At 35.3% G+C, this 23915-nt stretch overlaps 1 protein-coding gene across 2 annotated transcripts in view; it reads left to right on the top strand.

Moving 5' to 3' along the window:
• NOSTRIN (nitric oxide synthase trafficking) overlaps nucleotides 1–19305 on the top strand; it is an 83802-nt gene extending 64497 nt beyond the window's left edge. For both annotated transcript variants that reach the window (XM_074303195.1, XM_074303196.1), the window contains 4 exons: nucleotides 5623–5748; nucleotides 7816–7933; nucleotides 10766–10855; nucleotides 17168–19305. In XM_074303195.1, coding sequence (XP_074159296.1) covers nucleotides 5623–5748; nucleotides 7816–7933; nucleotides 10766–10855; nucleotides 17168–17304 — 471 coding nt within the window. In that variant the 3' untranslated portion in view covers nucleotides 17305–19305. The remainder of the gene's footprint in view (nucleotides 1–5622; nucleotides 5749–7815; nucleotides 7934–10765; nucleotides 10856–17167) is intronic.
• The last annotated feature ends 4610 nt before the right edge of the window (nucleotides 19306–23915 follow it).

The raw sequence follows: 23915 nt of genomic DNA, 5'->3' as shown, positions 1-23915 counted from the left end.
CTGCTGGACTCACATTTATTCTGCTGGGAGGTTCTGCAGGTTTTGATTTGGGGCTCCGGCCTTCATTACATATAAGACTTATAAATAAGTCTAGAACTGAGTCCTCACTATGTTCTTGGGCTCAGTCACATAGATAAGGTTCTGGAACTTATTCCTTGTTCCCTAAATAGGGAACTCCACCCTAGAACTAATAATGGTCATCAAAGTTGTCAGATGCACCTTCTCCTGCAGCCAGTACAGGAAATCTCTTTCTGCCCAGGTGCTCTGTCCCCTTGTCAGATCTAGGTACAGAATGGTAGCTGCTACAGTCACACTCTCCTGTCGCTTCCACCTGTTGTGGTTTTACTGCTGTGGCTACTGTGTTATAGTCCTGGTCAGCCTCCAACTCTGTTTGTAAACTACCCTGGGCTGGAAAATAACACATTGTGACTTTTTGCCAGCTTCCCCAATAGAATTTGTCTTGGTGCCGTTTCTGTTTTGTTTTGGAGGGGGTCATGTTAGGAAAACTAAGCAAAAAAGCTTGCTCTTACTCTGCCATCTTGACTGTCTCCCTGTTTCCTTTCCTTGTAGATGCCTAACCTCTTTTACTAGAACTACAGACTATTGTTTCTTCTATTATTAAAATCTTCCCTTTGTGTCTTGAGATTTTTAAGATTTTGACGGTTTATCTGCTAATGTGTAAGATTTTTAGTTAGTTTTTTTTTTCCTTCCGAGATCTTTGGTAATTTCATTTTTTTCCTCCCCCCTGATCACTGTCTGACTTTCTCCCTTATGAGGGCAGTTTCTGTGAACTAGAGTTAGGGAGGGAGCGGGGGAGCACAAGGAAAGAAGGAAGGGGAAGGTTGAGATCCCAAAAGTGTTTCTGTCTTCCTCCATGCTGGGCAATTAATGGTTCCTCAGCACTGATCTATCAAAGGTAACTTTTCAGGGGAAAGAATTGGTCCCAGCTAGAGGTTCTTTCCCTTAGGCTGGTGGAATGCTACATAGCTCTCTACACACATGTCCTGCCCCATTTCTTCTTTTCCTCAGATCTCTGGTCTAGTGACACAGAGAAAAATTTTGTTATTTTGAGACTTAGATCTCTACTGCATTAGGAAAAAGGCACAATTAGGTGAAGTGAAAGTGGTTACCAGAAATATCTTGCCCCTTTTCTCTCTCTACATGGCACTCAAAGGAGGGAGATCTGAGTATGGAGCTAAATTCTATTGGAAGGCCAACATATGGTCAGCAATGTAGTTTTTACTTTTTATTTTCTGGGTAAACTAAACCATGGAGACTGCTGAAGCTACTTTATCTCTGGTGCATTATTATCCATTTTTAAAAGACTTAAAGAGATTTTTAGGATCTGAAAAAAATCTAGTATGATTTTTTTTTCCTTGAGAAAGCAAGATCATCTCTTTGGATCACTACTTTCTTTTCTAGATATCATTCCTTTGATGTTATGCCCTAGAGTTTGCCAGAAATTCAAATTAATATCACTGGCCTAACTATAGCTTACAGATTCTATTCTCTTCAGTTTTTTCTTTCTTTCTGAAATTTTAAAAATAAAATAACTTTCCTGTTAAAATTTCCTCATTCTTTTCAAATAGTTCAAAGAAAATTTATGTTATAATGAGGATTTCTTTAATGTATAAATTGAACTAGATGGTCATTGAGGTCCTTTACAATTCTCAGATACTTTGTCTCTGTGGCAGTGGTTCATCAATCACATTCCATTAGTTCTTTCAGTAACCTGGGATACAGTTTACCTCATTCTAATTACTTAAGTTATTCAGAGGCAGATATGTGTTGTCTTACTATTTTCTTATTTATCCTCTTAAAGAGAGGATTTTAACAGAGATGGGAGTGTATTTAAGGCATGAGGAGGAATCAAAGATCTAAAACTGGAAGGGACCTCAGAGACCATTTTCATCAATGCTTCTAACCTTTATTTACAGATGAGAAAACTAAAGCCTGTGGTGCTTAAATGACTTACATAAATAGTAAATATAAACATTTAGTTTATCTGAATACATGGAGACAAAAGACTACAGGAAAAATGTGAGAAAAAGCTATAAGTCTAGATTGGCTAAAATCCAGAATTCATGAAGGGGAATGGTGTGAAAGAAGATTAAAAAGCTAGGCCAAAGCCACACTATGGACAGCCTTAAAAGTTAGGCTTAGAAATGTATTATTTACCTTATAAGTCGGGAGTCTCTAAAGATTTTTGAGCAGGTTGATGACACCAAACCTATAAATTAAAAATATTATTCTAGCAGCTTCATATAGGTATAACTGGAAAAACAGGGAAACTATAAGAAGGTATATCTATTATGTAATACCAAAGAAGAAGTGATGAGGACTTAATTAGAGTAGCAGCAATGGGAATAAAAAAGAAGAAATGGCTTTTAATCTCTAAAAGTCTTAGTCCCTTCATCTGTAAAATGGGAGTAATTATTCCTGCCCTCACTTCACAAGCTTGTTGTAAGGCAAACACTCTTTAAACCTTAGAGTACTAAGTAAATATGAATTATTATCTAACCTATGCTTAGCAGTGTCCTACAAACACTAGGTGCTTAATAAATGTTGTATCTGATCAGATAGCTTTGATTGTAAATGCTCATTATTTCTTACAGAACAATATTTCATTATATTCATAAATTGTAAATTATTCAGCTATTCCCTAATTGAAGGACATCTACTCAGTTTCCAGTTCCTTGCCACTACAAAAAGACTGCTACAAACATGTTGTACACGTGATCTTTTCCCCTTTTTATGTTGTCTTTGGGATACAGACCCAATAGAGACACTGCTGGATCAAAGGGTGTGCAGAGTTTTATAACCCTTTGGACATAGCTCCATATTGTTCTACAGAATGGTTGGATCAATTCACAGCCCCACCAACAATACATTAGTGTCCCAGTTTTCCTACATCCCCTCTCACATTTATCAGTTATCAATATTTTGTGACTTTGTATTTGTTCAAGGGGCAGATGCCCTTAGAAAAAGGCTATGCAGGCACCTGTGTGACATGCTTTGAGGATGATAGAAAAGTCCAGATGGCCCTATATAGATGACCTTCATAAATATATGGCTCATCTTTGACCTGATCTTGGGACTTGACTAGACTAGGAGCTGCCAGGTGAGAAAACTCCCTCCATCAATAGACTGGCAACGCTTCTGCAGCCAAGATTCTTAGAGTGTTGACTGAAACATTGGGAAATTAAATGACATATCCAGAGCTACACAGCAAGTAAACATCTGAAGTAGCACTTGAACCTAGGTCTCCCTAGTTTTCTAGCCATTCCCCAATGCAATTTATTCCATATGAATCATTTATGAAGAGATTAGAAAATGGAAACTAGCTAAAGCTAGTGATGTGTTGGTGCTATGGAAGGACCAGTGTTCCCAGTGATTAGAGCTTGGTGGGGTTATTCTGGGAAAGCTTCAGGGAAAAAAGAAAGACTTTAGCAGTCTTGCAGATGAGTCCATCTTCTCTTGACCCATTTTGCTTGCTTTGCACAATACCTAATGACATCTAATAAGCTTAAGAGGCCCTGCTGCTGTAGCTGCAGGTTTTTATTGTTTGTGAACCTAAATAAAAGCAGTTTCCATTATCCTATGATGGAATCTCTTAGATATTATGGCTGCTGCCTTTAATCTATTTTGCAGAGCTTGAGTATTTCTCAATGGGAGTGCTATTGCAGGGTTAGGATAATTTCGATTCACTTGTCCACAAACCTAATGTTCTTTGGGAAATAAAACAAAACCAAAACAACCTCTCCATCTTGCCCACCATAAATTGAGATTAATACAAGTTGCAGTTGCAATAATATTTGTTACTAAATGTTTCATATACTGCAAAAGTAGACTGGTCATTTGTTATTGCTGTTATTCAGCTGACCCTTTGTGATCCTGTAGACTTATTAGCTGTACTGACTTTAGGCAAGTAACCTAACCATATTTGCCTGGTTTAATTTGGTCAATCAATTCAAAGAATATTAATTTATTTAAAAATTTTTGTAGTATGTTATTTTTTTTTCAAATACATGCAAAGATAGTCTTTTTAAAAATATTTATCTTTGCAAAACCTTGTTTCAAATTTTTATTTCTTACCTTCTTCCTCCCCCCTCCCCAAGACAGCAAATGATCTAATATAGTTTAAACATGTACAATTATTCTTCCCATATTTCCATATTCATCATGTTGCACAAGAAAAATCAGATCAAAAGGGAAAAAAACCATGAGAGGAAGAAAAAAACAATAAAAGTAAAAATACTATGCTTTGATCCATTCAGTCTTCCATAGTTCTCTAAATATGAATGATTCTTTCTATCACAAGTCTATTGGAATTGACTTGAATCACCTCATTGTTAAAAAGAAGCAAGTCCATCACAGTCGTTCATCATATAATCTTATAACTCTGTACGATGTCCTCTTGGTTCTGCTCACTTTACTCACATCAGATCAGTCTGCTCATCATTTCTTACAGAATAATAATATTTAATTATAATCATATGCCATAACCTATTCAGCTATTCCATAACTGAGTGACATCTAATTAATTTCTAGTTCCTTGCCACTACAAAAAGGGCTGCTACAAACATTTTTGCACATGTGTTCCTTTTCCTTTTTTATAATCTCTTTGGGATACAGGCCCAATAGAGACACTGCTGGATCAAAGGGTGCCTACAGTTTTATAGCCCTTTGGGCATAGTTCCATATTGTTCTCCAGAATGGTTGTATCATTTCACAACTCCACCAACATGTATTAGTGTCCCAGTTTTCCCACATCCCCTCTAACATTTATCATTATATTTTCTGTCATCTTATTCAGAGAGGTATGAGGTGATACCTTAGAATTGTCTTAGTTAGTATTGCTTTAATAAATAATGATTTAGAACATTTTTATGTAACAATAGATGGCTTTGATTTCATCATCTGAAAATTGTCTATTCATATCCTCAAAGAATATTTATTGATTATCTAGAATACATAATGCTGCTTGTTCTTTCTGAGAATTTCTGAGAATGATCATAAAAAGTAAGAAATGAGGAATTCTTTTGCTCCCCTTGAAATTTCCTAAGTCCCTCAGGAGGTTATGAAACTAAAACTTCTACACTTTAGGACTGGCTTTAATAATAACAGTAGCTTACATTTATTTACATGGTACCTACTATATGCCAGGTAGGTATTCCAGGCAGGGACTGTGTCCTGAGTGCATAATAAATGTTATCTTATTTGGTCCTCACAACAAATAGGTGAAGTAGGTACTGTTATTATCTTCATTTTATATATGTGGAAATTAAGGCAAACAGAAATCTAGTGACTTGACCACGTTCGCTTAACTGGTAAGTGTCTAAGGCTATATTTGAACTCAGGTCTTCCTGGCATCAGGCTTGGAGCTCTATCCACTTTTCCATCTAACATCCTTAAGGATCTAACCAATAGTATATACAGTAGTGGGATGAGCAGGGGAAACTTTCAGTAAAAATGTTAAAGATGAATTAAAATGTACTATTATAGATAAATTGAATGTACTCTTTTCTAAAAATCTCCTTGACTTTTGAAAGCATCTCTATTCCTCTTTCAATCTTATCATCTCATCAATACTACACTAGTAATTAAATGATGTTTCTGCAGACCAGCCTGAAACTAGATCTTCTGCAAGCCAACTTCTTCAAATTGTCATCAGTATTGGCTGACTTGGAGCAGAAACCTAAACCAACACATCCGTGCAGTTCTTGTATCTCCAAGTGGAAAGAAAAGGTAAGGCCTCTATATCTAGGATAAACATTGAGTCCCTGGGAGCTTGTAAAAGTAATGGTCAGGCAATGGAGCTGCATTTACTAATTCAATGTAAATTTATAAACAACCCCTCATTTTTAGAAAAAGAGGAATTGAGGCACTGTGGCTTATGGGATCATAGGAAAGGATCTAGAATCATGGACCCTGAAAGATTATGGTCATGGTATATTGGCATTGGGAATGGAAACAAACTCAGGTTACAGAATACAAAGAGTAATCAATTAACTTCAGTTTTCACAAAAACAACACAATTATTATTTACTTTCTATTATGCAGTTAAACTTCTATGATTAAAAATATAAAGAAGGATGGGATGAACTGGATAATATTACATGAATTATATGTTCTCAATACAAAGAATACAAATGATATAGTTTTTTTTTTTTTTACTATAGCTTTATTCCTTTTAAGAGGTAATGAGAACTATACCAACAAACTATTGTTAAGGAATAATCCTACTGAACCTACTTTCATAATCAGATAATATAATATATTCATTTTAATAATAATAATTAATATTTTGATCACATTTAAAATTTATAAAACATTTAAACACATTATTATATTCAAAGTAGATATTGTAGATAACAAAGAACCTGTTTTACAGATAAGAAAACTGAAGCTCAAGTGCTCATAGTGACATAATTAGTGTTAGATTTTGAAAGACAAAGATACCAAGGTCATACACTATAATTCTCTTAACTTTTATCTTGCCCCTGGATTTTGATGGCTCTGGAAGAGAGAGTGAGGCTGATAAATATGTGCAACTCTGACTCGCTTAAATTCAAGTGCAAATCAAGACATCATAATGTTGTTGGTACTCTTTTAAGATGAAGGGCAAACAACAATAATGTATTACATGTATGTATATGATGTAAAAATTTACTTTTCTTATTTCAATGCTTAGTCCAAAACAAAAACTTATGATCATAGAAGAGCTGGTTATCTTTTAATATTTTCTTAATTACAATAGCTAGCACTTATATAATATTTCAATGTTTGCAAAATACTTTAGAAATATTATCACATTTCATCCTTAGTGACAACTCTGAGAGGTGGGTGCTGTTATCATCCCCATTGTTTTTATCTCTAGTGTAAATGACTTGTCCTAGGTCACATAGCCACTGAGTATCTGAGACCAGATTTGAATTCACGCTGAGGAGAAGGAGATGGAGCTAGATATCTCAGTGGTTTGATATGATCCATGAACAGTCAAATACAAATCAACAACAACAGCAGCAACCACCACAACAATAAACAACCACAACTTCCTGATTATAAATGATTTTTTAATTCTAAATCACATTTACCTGCTGAAACACCTGGATACCTCTCTTTCTAATACATATCAGAAAAGAGCACTGTAAGTGTATTATGATCCCTTATCCCAAAGTTGTCATTTTCCTTTTTGTGCTGCCCACCATGTATATATTACCCTCAATCATTTGGTTATATTCACACTTTAGACTTACTAAAACCATTAAAGGCTGAATTTGTATTATATTAAGATCTTGTAGGTTTCATATGGAATTCAGATTTATGAACATTAGTTAAAATGGTGAAATTGTGGAAATTCTGAAATTATAATTTCAGAAAAAAAATTACATGCTAGGATTCAGTAGTATTTTCAAATGAGGTTAGCCCAGGGGATAAAATGATGGATCTAGAATTAGGAAGACCTGAGTCAGTTATAATTGTTCTCAAATACTAGCTGTGTCATGTAGACAAGTCACTTAGCTTCTCTCTGACTCTTCTTCATCTTCTTCATCTGTAAAATGAAGATAACAGTAGCACTTTCTTCATAAGATTGTTGTAAACATTAGATATGTACATGAAATGAGAGAACATGTTAAGTACTTTACAAATGTGCCAGTAAATGCTAGCTATTATTATTATTATTAATACCCTAAGAATGGCACACAAATTATTGAAAAAAATTCTTTAAAATGGTTCTTTTTATTTAATGGTCAGATTTATGATGACAATAAATAACACAGCATTTTTTCATTTCTTATTTTTTATTAACAGGATCAGATACATAGTTCAGTAAAAATATCACGTCCTTTTATGATGAAGAGATTAGAGAATTCTGCAATTAAGACATCTTCCAGTGAACTGTTGAATAACCCAGGATCTCAATCCTTAGGTAACTTTATAGCTAATCCTTAAATTGATTACTGACTAACAACAATACTACATATATTTGTGTCAAAGAAAGAAATTGATGCCAGAAAAAAAGTGATATTCATAGAAAACTCCCTGTGCAATATGATATGCAGATCCTTCTGGGAGCTTGGTGGTCACTGTCACTGCCAGCATCAATTGCTAAATAGCTATTTGGAGCTTTTGCAAATATAGTCACAGCAACCCTCTCCAAGATTATTATCCTTGGCTTTAGAAACATAATTATCTATACTATCTTGTCTCAATCACACTTGACGCCACTTTTTTCCAAAATTGTCACTTCCTTCTAGATAGATAGACAAAACAGATTAGCCAGTTTCCCTTCTTTAAATTATAGTTAAAACAATCATTCTTCCTTCATTCTTCTGGTTAAATGTTGGCAACCGTAAAGGAAGAAACAAAGAACAATGTGATATACTAAGATCTTCACAATTCACTGACTCCACATGATGCAGTGGCTAAAAAAATACTGCCATCCAATGTAACTATAATGAAAGTCACATGCCCTGTGATATTTCCTCATGAAAGCCTATGGCATGACTAGAATATCTTTCCTACAGTAATCATGTAAGCAACATACAAATTATCTAATCAATATACAGTGAGTTAATGTGGGAGATATGTCTAAAACTTTCATTCCATACTATGAAACCTTAAAATTATACCTACTATAAAATTACAGCTACTTTAAAATTATGCTAAAATCTTAAAATTATAGCTGCTGTAAAATTATAGCTACTGTCAAATTTCCTTTAAGTCAATTCAACAGATACTACATTAAATGCTGGTGTACAAAAGAGAAGAACAAAAATGTGCTATTATGGAACCTAAATCCTTATGGGGAGATACATAGCATACTTATAAGATAAACAAATAAAAGAAAATTGGAAGAGGGAGAGAATATTAATAACTGCATAAAAGAGGAAGAACTCCATGAAGATGCTGAACCTAAACTAAGGATTCTAATAGACAGAGCTCGGGAAGAAATGTATTCCAGGCATACAGGAGAGCCATGCAAAAAATGGGAACTAGAATGTCCAATTCGTGGAAGAGTTGTTGGACCAATTCTGGATGGAATCAGATTTTAGAAGAATTAAGTGACAGACTATTGAATTTCTGTTTTATCACAGAGACAATGGGAAGTCACTGAAGATTTTTGAGGAGAGGGGCAATCTGATGGAGATAGAACTACAACTGGTAGCTGTGCAAAGGATAAATTGAATAAGGGGGTGGATACTAAGAGATAGGAAACAAATGAGGTTATTACAATAATCCAGATAAAGATGAGCACCCAAACTAGGGTACCAATGTGAATTGGGGGGGGGAATATTAGAAGTGAAAGATAATATGGAGATGGATTCAGTAAGGCTTGAAAAAGCTGATTGAATCTAGGGGATGAAAAGGGAAGAAAGAGTAAAGAATTACCCTGAAGTAATGAACTTGGATGACTAGAAGAATAGCAGTACTGTTAAGAGAAATAAGAAAATTTTATAGATTTTTAAGGGGGGTGGAGAGATGATAAGCATCATCTTGGACATACTGAATTTGAAATATCTACAAAATATTTTTGTGGAGATGCCCAGCAGTTGATTGGTGATGTAAATTTGTAATTAATAAGAAATATTAGAGATGAATCTATAGTTTTAGAAGTCATTTGCACAGAAATGACAATTGGATATAGTAGAATGGTTGTAATCATGAAGGCAGAAAAAAAAAAGGACTCCAGAACAACGACTTGAGGTGGCCATAATATGGAGACAGGAAATAGATGGTGATCCAGAAAAGGAAACTGAGAATGAATGGTTATACAAGGTAAGAACTAGAAGAGTAAGATCATGGAAGTCTGGTAAGAAGAGAGCATTGTGGGAATATGGGTTTTAGTAGAGATTGTCAAGAGCCATAAAAGTTAAGTAGAATAAAGATTGAGAAAAAAATCTATATGATAGAACAGTTAAAGGATTACAGTAAAATTGGAGGTAACAGTTTTAGTCAAATGGTAGACTTGGAACCCAGACTACAATGAGTAAAAAAGTTAGTGGCAGATTAAAAAGTGGAGGCAACACGTATAATGTTTACTGGGTATTTGGCTATGAAAGGAAGAAAATGTGGAATAGTAACTTGAAAGGTTAGCAAGGAGAAGGTTTTTAAAGGTTAGGGAACGATTGGACAATGCTTGCAGATAGCATGGAAAGAGCCAGTAGATTAAAAAAAAATTGAAAACAAGAGAGAGAAAAAGAGAAAGAGAGAGAGAGAGACAGACAAGATAGAGACAGAGACAGAGAGGGAAACAAAGATATGCAGAGAGATACATAAAGGAAAAGAGACTTTTCCCAAACCTCATTTGTCCTTATTTGAGCTGAATCCAGGTCTCCTGTCTCCCAGACTGTGCTATGTGATTTTCTGATAATGTTGTGGTAATTGTTAGCCAATTAGAGAAAAAGAAACTATTTGCCAAGCAATAGTGAGAGCCCAGTTAAGATTAGATAATGCACGTATTTAAAGGACCCTAATGTGCTATTTCTAATACTAGAATTTCTTCCTTCATTATTCTGGGGCCAAAGAATAGAAGCCAAGGTGGGGCAGGGAACACAGAGCAGGATTTGTTAAGGCCTGAATAGTTATGAGACAGAATAGGGAAGTGATTCAAGGGCAACTCTATAGCTATAAAAACAAAGTAAGGCCACAGCAGTGGGGATGGGCTGGCTGAGAACCTATAAAAATTTTCTATTTAACTACACATATGTCTATATGTCTAATGAAACCTTGTAGTAATTGCAAATTAATATATTTCTAGCTTCAGGAACTACTAGTCTTGGAAATGGTACATGCAAAGCCTTATATCCATTTCAAGCCAGACAAGAGGATGAGTTAAATTTGGAAAAAGGTAAGAGACATTTTTAAGTGTTTAAAGACTTTTCTCTATTTTAAATAAAAACCCCACCAACAAATTCCTCCATTTGTCTTAGTTATGTGCTCAGACAGTGCTTGTTTTGTGTTATAACTCATGACTACCTCATGAAATCAGTACAAATTTGCTAACTCCACTTTTCAAAGGATAAAACCTTATGCTCATGAAGGAAAAAAGCATTTGGTGAAGGCCATTCAGTGAATTAGTACTTCTTACGCTTGATGATCCATCTCAGGAATTTAATATGTTTTATGCTTGGAGGTTCCCAGCTCTTAGGCTCTTAAAATGTCAGAGTAAAAAGGAATCTTAAAGATCATTAAAGTTCTTTTTAGAAAGGAAAAACTGAAGCCTAGGAAACCTTAAGTTTGATTTGCTAAGGTAACATGGCTAGCTAATGACAGAGTCAGGGCTAAAGGCCAGGCCTCATGAGTCCAAAGCCTATGAATTTTCCACTAGAGCTTGCTACCATTTAAGATTTTAATTTGGTAGAGAGTTTCATGTAGATATTCTGCAGCCAACTAAATCTTACTTAAAGGGATTTAAGAATAATCCTTTAACAATCAATCATTAAGTCCCTACCCTGTGCCAGGAAACAAGCTGAATGATTACAGATACAAAGAAAAAATTGAAGCAATTCCTGTTTTCATGAAACTTACTTTTGTATCAGAGAAGATAAAGTGTGTGTGTGCATGTGTGTGTGTGTGTGTGTGTATGTGTGATTGGGATAGGGGGAAGTATTTGTGGAGGGGCATAAAGAAAAAAGAAAATAATCACTAGTAAAAATAAGAATTTATAAAACACTCAAAAATTTTCGAAGGTATATATGTACACATATGTATATGCAAGTACACACACACACATTATTCTATTTGATCCTCAAAATAACCCTGAAAAGTAAATGCTATTCTTTATCTCCATTTTATCCATGGGGAAATTGAGGCTGAGAGAGGTTAAGGTAATTACCTAGACTATAAAAATGAGTAGAGGATAGTTTATGGAAGGAGGGAAATAGCAGTTGAGGAGCAAGGGGCACAGTGCACTCAGGAAAGATGTCCTATGTGGTATGTGGTACTTGTGTTGAATCTGGAAGGAAAGAAGGAATTCTAAGAAGCAGAAGGAGAAAGTATATTTCAGACTGGGAAATAGCCAATGAAAAGGCAGGGAGACAGGACTTGAAGTGCCTCTGTTTTCTTTTAACTATTCCATTGTCACACATAGTGGGACCATTAGTTCTAGGGCAAAGATCTAGGAGTATTGACCAGAGAGAGATTATTAGGCAGGAAAGGAATGCTGTTGATGAATGAAAAATGGCCGCAATGGTCCAGGTCAAGCTAAGATGATTCATTTGCTCTGTTTAGGCTTGTCTGGCTAATAGTGTAAGTTTCTGCAGTATTTCTCTGATAAAGGGAAAGATCTTAGTAGAAATTTAAAAACATTATCTCTTACAAATCCTTGAATTAATGCTGAATTAATGCAAGCTAGATTGTCAGAAGTCTTATTCATCTTTGTATCTCATTCAGTTCTTAGCACAATGTTTCACACATAGTAGGCATTTAATAATTGTTGAATCAGAACAATAGGATTATTGAGTTTAGAAAGACAAAAAACATTTTATGTATTATCCTGTTGACTCTCAGATTATTCTCTTAGAGTGGGAAGGCTTCTGTTTGTATAAAAATCTCCTGGGAGTCAGGATATCTGGCTCTCTCCTAGATCTCCTCTTAGTAACTAAACTTGGGGTGAGTTGAGGTGAGTCATTTCCAGTGATCTGGAGTTCACCTTTCTTTTTTTTTTAATTTTTTGTTCTCTTTTCAGATTGACAAAGTGCTATATAAATGTAAGATCTCATAATTAAAAGGCTTTTTTCTTATCAGAAGAAGTAGTAAAATGCAGAAGCTGAAGAATGAGTAGCCTAATAAAGTCTATTAAATTAGTTCAACAAACATTTAGTAAGCCTCTACTATGTGCTAACAACTATGTTAAGAGAGGCAAAGAGAAAAATAAAATTATCCATGCCCTTGAGAAATTTGTATGTATACATGTATGCACATACTTGCACAGACTATATATAATATATACAAATAAACACATGTTTATATGTGGCATGATTATATATAATATATAATTTATAAAATTAATTTGTCAAATTATTCTGAATTAAAGTTTAGATTCAATATAGTTATATAATTTCTTTAAACTTAAAATAAATCTTAATAATTTAAATTGAATATTAAAAGCATATATATTTATATTTTAACAAGCATTAAAAAAATTAGTCTATTTCTCAGGTAGCTATGCTAGAGTATATTCCTAGAGTTCAAATGTGTCCTCAGACACTTATTAGCTCTGTGATCTTGGGCAAACCACTTAACCTTTGTATAACTCAGCTTTCTTAGCTGCAATATGAAAATATTAATAGCACCTCTTTCTCTATGTTGTCATTAGGACCAAAAGAGGTAATATTTGTAAAGCCACTTAGCATAGTGCCTAGCACATAGTAAGTGCTTTATCTCTTCTTCCCCTCCCACCTATTAGCCATATATGAAAATTTGTTTCTACATTTTTAATTTATCACTTCTGTCTCCAGAGATGAGTGGCAGATCTGCACTCATTATTTATTATTTACTATTGCTTTGATCAAAATTTTAAAGTGTTTCCAAGTATTTTTCTATTATATTATCATTTAATATATTGTTCTACTTCTGCTCACCTTGAATTACATCAGTTGATAAAAGTCTTCCCATGGGGTTTCCTCCAAAATTGTCCATTTTATCATTTTTTTGTGTGTCATTTCAACTGTGTCAGACTCTTTGTGACCCCATTTGGGATTTTCTTGGCAAAGATACTGGAATGGTTTGCCAATTTCCTTCTCCAACTCATTTTATAGATGAGGAAATCCATCTATAGACAGGGTTAAGTAACTTATCCAGGGTCACACAGCTAGTTAAGTATCTAAGGCCAGATTTGAACTCAGGAAGATGAGTATTCTTGACTTTAGGACCAGTGTTCTATCCATTGAGTCACCCAGCAGCTCTATCATTTCTTATAGCACAATTATATTTTATTATTTCACATATTACAATTTGCTTAGCCCTTTCCCAATAGAAAGATACTCTTTAATTTCCAAGAGCTTGGTGCCAGGAATCAAAGCTGCTCTCAATATAATTGTGCCTAAAAATCTTTTTCCTCCTTTGATTTCTCTAGTATTGGCCCAGTTTGCAGAGTTTGGTAACTTTGTTGGTGTCATTCCAAATTGATTTCCAAAAGCAGCAGATCATTTCACACTATAACAGAACTTTTGTAATGATGTTCAATTGTGAAAGACCAATCTGATCAATATAATGATCAAGGACAGTTCCAAAGTTGTTTTTTCTCCAACATGGCTAACCTAGAAATATGTTTTGCATTATTTCACATGTATAATGATTGCCTTCTCAATGGGTGGGGAGGGAGAGGAAGGAGGGAGAAAATTTGGAACTCAATTTTTTTAAATGTTAAAAACAAATAATAAAATTTGAAAAAACAAATTGCTTTCCAGAATGGTTGGAACAATTCCTGGTTCCATCAATAATATATTTGTGTACATGTTTTGCCTCCAAAATTTGTCTAAATACATTCTACCATTATGGAACAATTAAAAATTAGTGAAGAATTTTATTAGTTCTATTTACTTTAGTTGCTCTAAAACTTTTAATTTTTGTATTTAATTGAAAACTATCTCACTTTTGCATATTTATTATTTATATTTTTATATGTAGCCTAATATCTCTCCAAAGCTATATCCTAGTTCAAAGTGTTCTTTATATCAGCATCTCTTCTAAGCAATACTGATGTGAGTTAAGATTCCTTTCTGATTCCCAACCCCCATGAATTCGAATGGGAGATATCTGGGCTCTCCCAGCCCCCATGGGATCTGAGCCAACTAAGGCTGTCCCAGCCCCCATTCTAATGATCTGCTCCGGTTTCCCAACCTCCACCCCAAGCACAAACAGCTTCCTCCTTATCTAAAAACCCATTGAATTCTATTCAAATTCTAACCCTGGCTGAAACCCAGCCAGGAGCCAATCTAGGACCCCACCCACAGTCCCCTTCAGATTAAAAGGGGGAACTCTTTGCAGAAGTCCCCAACGTGGCATCCTTACGCTGGCCATGTCAAGGGTTTCTGTCCACTGGACCTATAGCTCTGGTATCCTCTTATCTCTACCCTCAACTTTTCCAACTAAACTTTACTTCCAAACCCCACAATAAACCTCTTTTATCAATCTAGGTTTTTGGGTCTGTAAATTTCTTTACAAGGGACTCTTGCGCCCCTACTAGACCTCATTTAACTCTGTATCCTTGCGCCGAATCCAAAGGGGTTGCAGGGGAGCTTCATTTGACTCCCCACCCCAAACCTGCCACTAGACCTCAATTAACCCTAATTTCATTTAGGTACTCCTTATCTAGTTCTCATCAATACTTCATGAACAATGTCCAATGTCTTTTATTTTCCAGATCACAATAAATTTCATATTCATTCCAAGCAATAGGAAGTTAAACAGAATAGTAGCCAGGTGAACTTATTAAGCACCTGTTATATACAAGATTCTATAGTAGGTGCTGGACATGCAAAACCAAAAAGAATAAGATTCTCCCTTGACTTCTATTGCTCTAGGATGTTTCACATAGTCATTTCTGGTTAGACTTATTCTCCAGTGTCCAAATATCTCTGTTTCCCTATTCTTATCTAGGCTGCAAAAAATGACTCATTTTGATTTTTTCCTTGGATTTCCTGACCAAGACTTCATATGGAGTACTTTCTATGTCTCTGTATAGAGGAGTTCTGAGATATTACTGTGAGTCTAGCTATACTTCTTGCTACTCCGCCATCTTTCAAAGCTATGCCATACCATTGTTGGGAAAAGAAAAAATTTTCCCCAAACAACTCACATTCCTAGATTGTGCTCAAGTTAGAACATCTCTCTTCTTCTAAAGCTAGCATCAGGATATCTCTTTGCTGATCTGTTTTCTTCTTCTGCTTCTCAAGGAGAGGAATTATATTTAGGGCAAGACAATCAGAGATTTCCTCAGGGCACAGAGAGCACTAGTATTCCAACAGGAAGAAGAGTTTGGCTCCTAATTAACAAGAATCATTAATTAAAATAGGAAGCACTTCCTTTCCCCATTGGCCATATCTCAGGTGAGCTCTTCCTTAATTTGGCATCTCAGCAGCAGCTCTTGTCTTGGGATCTCCACTAACAAGGTAATTTTTTTAGGGTTTCTTCCCCCATCATGATCTTGTGTCCCAAAGTCCAAGCTCTTTCCCTGAGGTCTGCTCTTCATTATAAAATGGACTTGAAGATGTTTTTCATTCTGTTTGTCCCAAATCATTTTTCTGGTGCTCACCAAAAATGACAAAATTGCCAACTCTTCAGTTCATCAGCTGCCATCTTCTCTGCCGTGATTAGGCTATTTCTTCTTCACAGGGAATATTTATACCTCTTTAGGGAGCCAGTCTATATCTCTAAAAAGTTTAGCTTTTTTTTTTTTTTTGTAAGTCATGGTCGACAGCTGAACCCATCCAGTGTAACAGAGAATCTCTGAGGTTGTTAATTTTTTGAGTCTTGTTCAGTTGTATCTGACTCTATGACCCTGTTTGGGGTTTTCTTGGCAAAGATATTGGAGTAGTTTCCCGTTTCTTCTCCAACTTTTACTACAGCTGAGGAAACTAAAACCAACAGGATTAAGTGACGTGCCAGGGCTACATAGTAAGTTTCTGAAAACAGATTTAACTTATGAAGATGAGTCTTCCTAACTCCAAGCCAAGAATTCTATCCACTGCACATTAGCTGCCCCTTTGATAATCTAAGTCCTCCTCAGAGAAAACACTTCATATTTGGGTTGGGTTGGGCAGTAAGTCTTTGCAATTCATATTATGCTCTTATGTAGCTAACAATAGGACTACAATAATTACCTTAGATTTTCATTTAGCAATAATTTTTAAAATCTGTAATGTGGGGATAATAATAGCACCTACCTACCAGCACCTATATAAAATTATGTGGATTTTAGCCATTATTATTATAAATAAATATGATGCAAGCTACAGTGTAACAGAATGGGACATTCTGGTTTTAAAACTACATATTTTTGATGTCTTTAAGGATACAGAAAAAAAGATTCAATCCAGCACTGCCTCCTCCCTCCTCTCACTATCTTTGTTAAAAAGTTTAAGTAAGCAGACAGTCTCCCAGACTTTGAAATAGTTGTGGCATATTTCTTGTCTAATTACATGCATTTTCTCAACAGGAGACATCGTGACTATATATGAAAAGCAAAATGAAGGTTGGTGGTTTGGATCCTTAAAAGGAAAAAAGGGCCATTTTCCTTCTGCATATGTGGAAGAGCTGCCTTCAGACAACGCAAACTTGTCTCCAGAGTCATAGGATTAAAATGTAAATTTGCCCCTCCATACACTTAGCTGACAGAGGAAGTTACCTTTTGAAAATGGATGACTTTTCAGCTTTTCACAGTTTTGATTATTTTTCTTGAAACAGTAAAAATGCACAGTGAGAGCTCTGTCTTAGACATCATCTAATTCAAACTCCTAATTTTGGAAAAAGTTAAGTGACTTGACTTCGATTTCAGGACAAAGAAAGACAAAGAGAAGATGTTATATGACTAGGATCAGAATTAGACCTGGGAGGAACATTAGAACTCAGCCCTTTCATTTTACTGATTAGAAAACTAAAGGCCAGAATGACTTATTAAAGAAAGGAAGGAAGCAAGCATTTACTAAGTACCTACTATGTGCCAGGTATTGTTAAATCATCCCCACTTTACAGTTGAGTAAACTGAAGCAAACCATAGTGTGTCCAAGTTCACACTGCTGCTGTCCAAGGCTGGATTTGAACTCAATCCCTTTGACCTCAGGCTCAGTTCTCTATATACTGTATTCTTCACGGAGCTCCAAGGTTCCAAAGAAAGTTTAACTGGGATGAGAAACCCAGTCCTTTATTTCTGATAAGCTCCTACTCCAATCCATTTATTAAAGTGCATACTCTTGATAGTTGTCTTTTTGAGGGCAGTCAAGTGGTGGATAGAGTGTTGGGCCTGGAGTCAGGAGGACTCATCCTCCTAAATTCATATCCAGTCTCAGACACTTCCTCACTATGTGATCCTGGGCAAGTCACTTGCCCTGTTTTGCCTCAGTTTCCTCATCTGTAAAAAGCTGGTAATGGAAATGTCAAACTACTCTAGTCTCTGCCAAGAAAACCCCAAATGGAGTTAGGAATGGGATCATGTCAGACACTAATGAAAAAAGACTAAATATCAACAAACTTTAATTCTGTGCAAAGTGCTAGAAACCCAAGATTTCTGTCCATCGGAATTGTGCAATGAAAAGAATAAAGACAGCTTCTTCAAGCAGCCCCATTATAGAGACAGTTGGTGCCCTAAGAAAGAAAGTAGTGGGCTTGTCCTTGAAGCCTACAGGTTGAATGGTGATAATTGGTCTGACACTTTGGAATATGTCTCAAGGTTAAAGATTCCACACATCACACACTGAAGGCCAACAATGCAGATGTAAAGGTGTACTTAGTTCTGCCCTCTTTCCAAGTAGGAAGACCTTCCTTTGGAAATGCTTATAGATAGGTAGGATTGAATCCTTCCTCAGACATGCTTTAACTGGATTACCCTGGATGAGTCACTTAAACTCACTGTGCTTCAGAAAAAATAATACAATAATAGTACCAACCTTTTAATGTTGTTGTGAAGAATAAATGAGTTAATATTCCACCCTCTACTGCTAAAAAATTATTTTTCTTTTCTCAACTCATGAAGAAAAAAACGTTAAGGTAAGGCTCACACATTAACTGTGCTCTCTGGTATTATACTCATTCAGTGGGGTATAAATAGGACAATGCTACAGATATGAAAGCCAAAGGGGCCCAGACTACATTTGCTAGGAGAGGCAAAGCTTATAACCTAAAAGAAAAGAGCAGAAAGTTTAATTTCAACTTTGATAATGCAGTAAGGGAAGCTTTTTGCACTTGGAATATTATCTAAGTAATAGGCTATTAGGCCATGTGGGACAAGAGATTTTGAATTCATATTTCCTTTTTATCTTACTGCTTTCCATCAAGACAAGATATGTAAAAAGGACTGTAACAATTGGATGTAGCTGACAAATGAACTATTTCATAAAGTAGAATGTTTGGACCCTGAGACTATCTTTGAGGATAATCTGCAAAGAACAGAAAGACATCCTTTTCACGGGCAAACCTATTTTCCTTTGTAAAAATGTTGCTGACTTTTGTATTTTGGAATATTTTTGGGAAAATCCTTTGTACATCTATGATTTATTATGAAAAATATTTCCAAGCAAAACTACTCTGTAAGCCAAAGAAAAGATATATCTGGTAAGTAATAAAGAATTGTTCATTATAGCGGAGTCAGAATGGTCCCTAAGAGAATGGTCAGGAGATATTGATGACTAGTAAAGACAGAACTATCCATTTGATAAAATACTAATAAGCAAGGATGATGAAATAATACATACTCTATGCTTCTATAGATTAAAATTATTTTAAAAATATTAATGGTTTTAAACTATTGAGTTTTTATAATATGCTCTATTAAGCAGTTCATTAAGCCATTAATTTTTCAGCTCATTAACAGTTTGAAATATGAATGCTATAGAAGAGAGCCAGAATTCCATTGTCCACATTAAAGAGAGTGCCTCCATTTTGTCACTGACCCGCTACTGTCAAAGTCATTCTTTGACTTTGGCAGTCTTCATCCTATCAATCAGGAATCTCTTTAATTACTGATAATTCCCAGCACCTACAATAACTCATAAACAAAAAGATGGTATAGAGCAAACTTCAAGAAATAGCATCATCAAAGATTAAAATATGTTCTGGATAATTTTAATGTCATGTGTATTTTATTGTCTTATAATTCTTTGAAATTGTGATATAGGATCCTTGTGGCCAAAAAAAGAGAAAATCCTCTTCTTTCAAAACCATGATGCTTTTAAAAGTGCTCCATTTAGTGAAGACAAAGAAGTATCAACTGTCCATAAAATTTAAATAATTATTTATTTGTCTTCTGAGTATATCCTGGAGATCAGTGTTTGGGAATGTAATAGATCCTGATGGGGTGGTACACAGAGAGCTGGATTTGTGAAGAATGAAATACTATTCATAGATGTACTGGGCTGATTAAAGCTGAAGAAAACCCAAGATATATTAATCAAAAAGGAATGGACTACAACAGTCAATCTACTTCAAGAGTATTAAGCACATGGAAAAGAGAACTACTAGATCTATAGTAGGCTCTCCACTGGAGAAGAGAAATTGGGGTACAGCTCATAAATTTAGGGATGTGATCCTGGGGAGAACAATCTTTTCCTCTGATCCATGGGCAGCAGGTGCTACTTCCAAGTTATTTAAGGCAAGTGATAATGCCAACCCACCTGAAGGATCCTTATCCTCATTTTTCTGCAAGTCCTAATGTATTTGTTACTGATATGTAACTTATTATATTACTTATATAATATTTGATTAGTTAGAATATCACTTCACTCCTCACGCCTTAATCATGGCATCTAAGTGTTACAGTGCATAATGCACAGGACTTGGAGAAAGGGGGAACTGAGGTTGAATACTTCTTCAGACATGCTTTAACTGGATTACCCTGGACAAGTCACTTAAACTCACTGTGCTTCAGAAAAAAATAATATAATAGTACTAACTTCAGAAGGTTGTTGTGAAGAATAAATGAGTTAATAACATATGTTAAGTACTTTGCAGACCTTAAGGCACTAAACTAATTCTAGTTATTACTATTATGATGATGATTTATTGAAACAAATGATAGTAGACTGAGTCAAACTGGAATTTAAATCTCTGCAAAAGCAAAATATTTTCCATTCTTATATTCATTTCTGACATTATAATGGAGCTATCAATTTTATATTTATTTTGGAAGAAATCAGGTTAAATGATTTGCCCAGGGTCACAGAGCTAGTAAGTATTGTTGGGTGGTAGATATGTTGGGATCATAGAGACCCCTGCTTCCTTGCCATTAGGAAAAACCTTGAAGCTCTGACTACTTTTACATACCATTGTGTCATAAATGCCAGATGCTTTATCTCAGTCCTTGCTAGAATAATTTCCCCTCCTTTTGAGTATTGTCCCTTGCCTTGCTGTCTCCTGTCCACAACCTTATCTTGACCCCTATCATCAGGATTAAGTTATGATTCTTTCCTGGAATTATGGCTTGTCCATCCTCCCAGCATCCTCGCCCTGCTTATCTGTGTTTGTTAAACCCTAATTAGCTAAAACTCTATATAAGCTCTCTGCCTCAGTTTATCTGGGCCGATTGCTTTGGACAAGAGTCCCATGAAGCCAACTAGACTAAACTCTCCACGTTAAAGATTAAAAACCAATCATTGTCTGCCTCAGTTTCTCTGGTATTACAAATGTCTCAAGCTGAATTTGAACTCATATCCTATTGACTGCAGGACCTGTGCTCTAACCACTGTACCACTTGAATGCCCTGGGATATCAGTTTTAAAATGAGATAAATAACAATACTATAAGAAGGAATATTTTGTGTAATTAGAATCAGAGAAATTGATCATCTTACAGAACCTCATACTTTACTTTTTGATTAAATAGAGAAGATCGAAATTCTAAATGTTTCCAGCTTTCTTAGAATAATATTGTAATTACTATTAATTTATTAAATAATGTTTTAAATTTTACAAAGCACCTTTCTCACAATGAACCTGTGGGCAGAAGTATAAGTATTATGTCCATTTTGTAGATGGGGAAAGTAAGACTCGGAGATTTGCCCAGTGTCACAAACAGCTGGTACATGTCAGAACTGGTTCTGACCCTAAGGACATTACCCCTTATTCTCTGCCAACTTGGCTTTACCCCTTTACCTCTTTTACTCTTAACTTGCTTACTCATTAATCTTTTCTCGAATGACTCCTTTACTACTGACTACAAATAAATTCTTGTCAACCATATCCAAAACAAAAGTCTTCCCTTGTTATCCCTTACCTGCATTGCTACACTTCTCCCCTTCATAGCCACACTTCTAAAAAGTCTACACTCTCCATTATTATAACTTCCCCACCAGACAGTTTTCAGATTTTACACACTGAATCCAGTGATTCACCCTCGGGATTACAATACAATGAGGTGGTCATGGACCATAAAATGCTCAAAATGCCTAACACAATTCCTAAAGTTAAAAAAGATTGCTTAATCAACTAATCTCCTCTGGCTCCACTCTTATTATCATAACGAATAAGACGGTCAGAAAACCATTGCCTCACACAGGGCAGGAGGTATTCTACCAGAATTGGGCCACCCAACTCCCCAATGGATTGGCCTTTTTGTGCTTCAGGCAGAGAAGAAACCTAAAATGATAATATGTAAAATGTCTAGCATAGAGCCTGGCACACAGCATTCCCTTGTTCTTCTCCCCACTCAGGAAAAAAAAAATTAATGATGATTCCTACAATGGTGTTGTCACTACTTTTCATAGTGGAAAGTCGCCCAGCATACACAAGATAAGTATTCTTACTATCAACATTTCTTAATCTGACTCTTATTTCCATCATTCCATTGAAAGATGCTGATTTTCATTAGTCCCCATTGACCTTTTACTTGTCACATTCCATGGCTTCTTCCAAATCTTCATCCTTGACGATTCCTTAGCAAGTAAGCTCTTCCTTTTTGTGAAATTTTCTCTTCCTCTAGTTTCTGGCCAAATATAGGAACTGTCCAAGGTCCTGTTCTAGATCCTTCTCTATCCATGGTTCTGTTCTAGACTCTGCTCTCCATATTCTCCTCTCATAGTTTCAATTACCGCTTTTATGTGGATGATTTTCAAGTAAAATATCTAGATCTTCTTTGCTCTTTTTTTCCACTCCCATCCCCATGGTAACTTAGTGAACTCTTTTCAATGGTAACTAACTAGTACACTCAGATCACATACTATCTGAAAGAATATAACAATAATAATAACAATTAACATTTACATAGTGCTTATTATGTTCCAGATACTGTGCTAAGTACTTTACAATTAATATTTCATTCAATATTCAGGGAAATATTTCAAAGATTCACAATATTACAGAACAGAGTTCTACTGAAAGGAAAAAATAAAAGCAAAAGAAGCCCTAAATTCTCAAACAAGCTGCCATTTTCAAAATATTGTACTTTGCTAAATGCTCTAGTCACTTAGGAGTTGTCCCATGTTGATTCTTTCTTCTAATAACCTCTCCCAGGTGGCCTTAAGTATTATTCTTTGCTGATAGAATCCTTTTCATTCCCCATTGCTTTCTGGAGATGGCTCCTAGATTTTTGTTGCTTTCTATTGTCCTAATTCATAAAATCACAGATTTAAAGCTAAACCTCAAAAGTCATCTAACCCATCCTCTTCATTCTAGAGAGGAAAATACAGAATCAGAGAGATTATATGAATTGTCCAAGATAACAAAACCACCAAGAATCAGGCCTGAATTTGCACTCAAGTCTTCCTTATTCCTTATCTAGCATTTTGCCGATTACACCATCCTCTTCTGTGTTACCCTTTCAAGTTCATAATTGCACCCAGCAACTTTCTTGATTTTTCATTTTTTGGTTCAGTAAACAACTATCCATCAATTCATCAAGTATTAAGTACCTACAATATGCTGTGCACTACGCTAGATTTTGAGGAATTTATGGCAGGATTCTCTCCATTCTCTCTTGTATGGGCTTAGTCTTTGCAACCAAAAGGAAAAAAAACAAAGTTCCTATCTCATAGAAGTGACAATTCTTCCTGATTTGTCGTAGTCGAGATACCTTTTTACATAACATCAAAGTATCCTTGATTCAAAAGTTTTCCACTTGTCCAAAAGCTCACAAAGTTCATTATTGTTTTCTATTATCTCTCTTACACATTTTGAAAATTTTATTCCAATCATCTGAATCTGTCCACAACTGCTGCAATTTACTTTGGTTTGTTTGTTTTTAACTGTTCTCAAGGGATA

This window comes from Sminthopsis crassicaudata, chromosome 3 (genome assembly GCF_048593235.1).
Source record: "Sminthopsis crassicaudata isolate SCR6 chromosome 3, ASM4859323v1, whole genome shotgun sequence".
Classification (NCBI taxonomy): domain Eukaryota; kingdom Metazoa; phylum Chordata; class Mammalia; order Dasyuromorphia; family Dasyuridae; genus Sminthopsis; species Sminthopsis crassicaudata.
The sequence above is the reverse complement of the archived record's forward strand: the minus strand, read 5'-3'. Positions and strand labels throughout refer to the sequence as shown.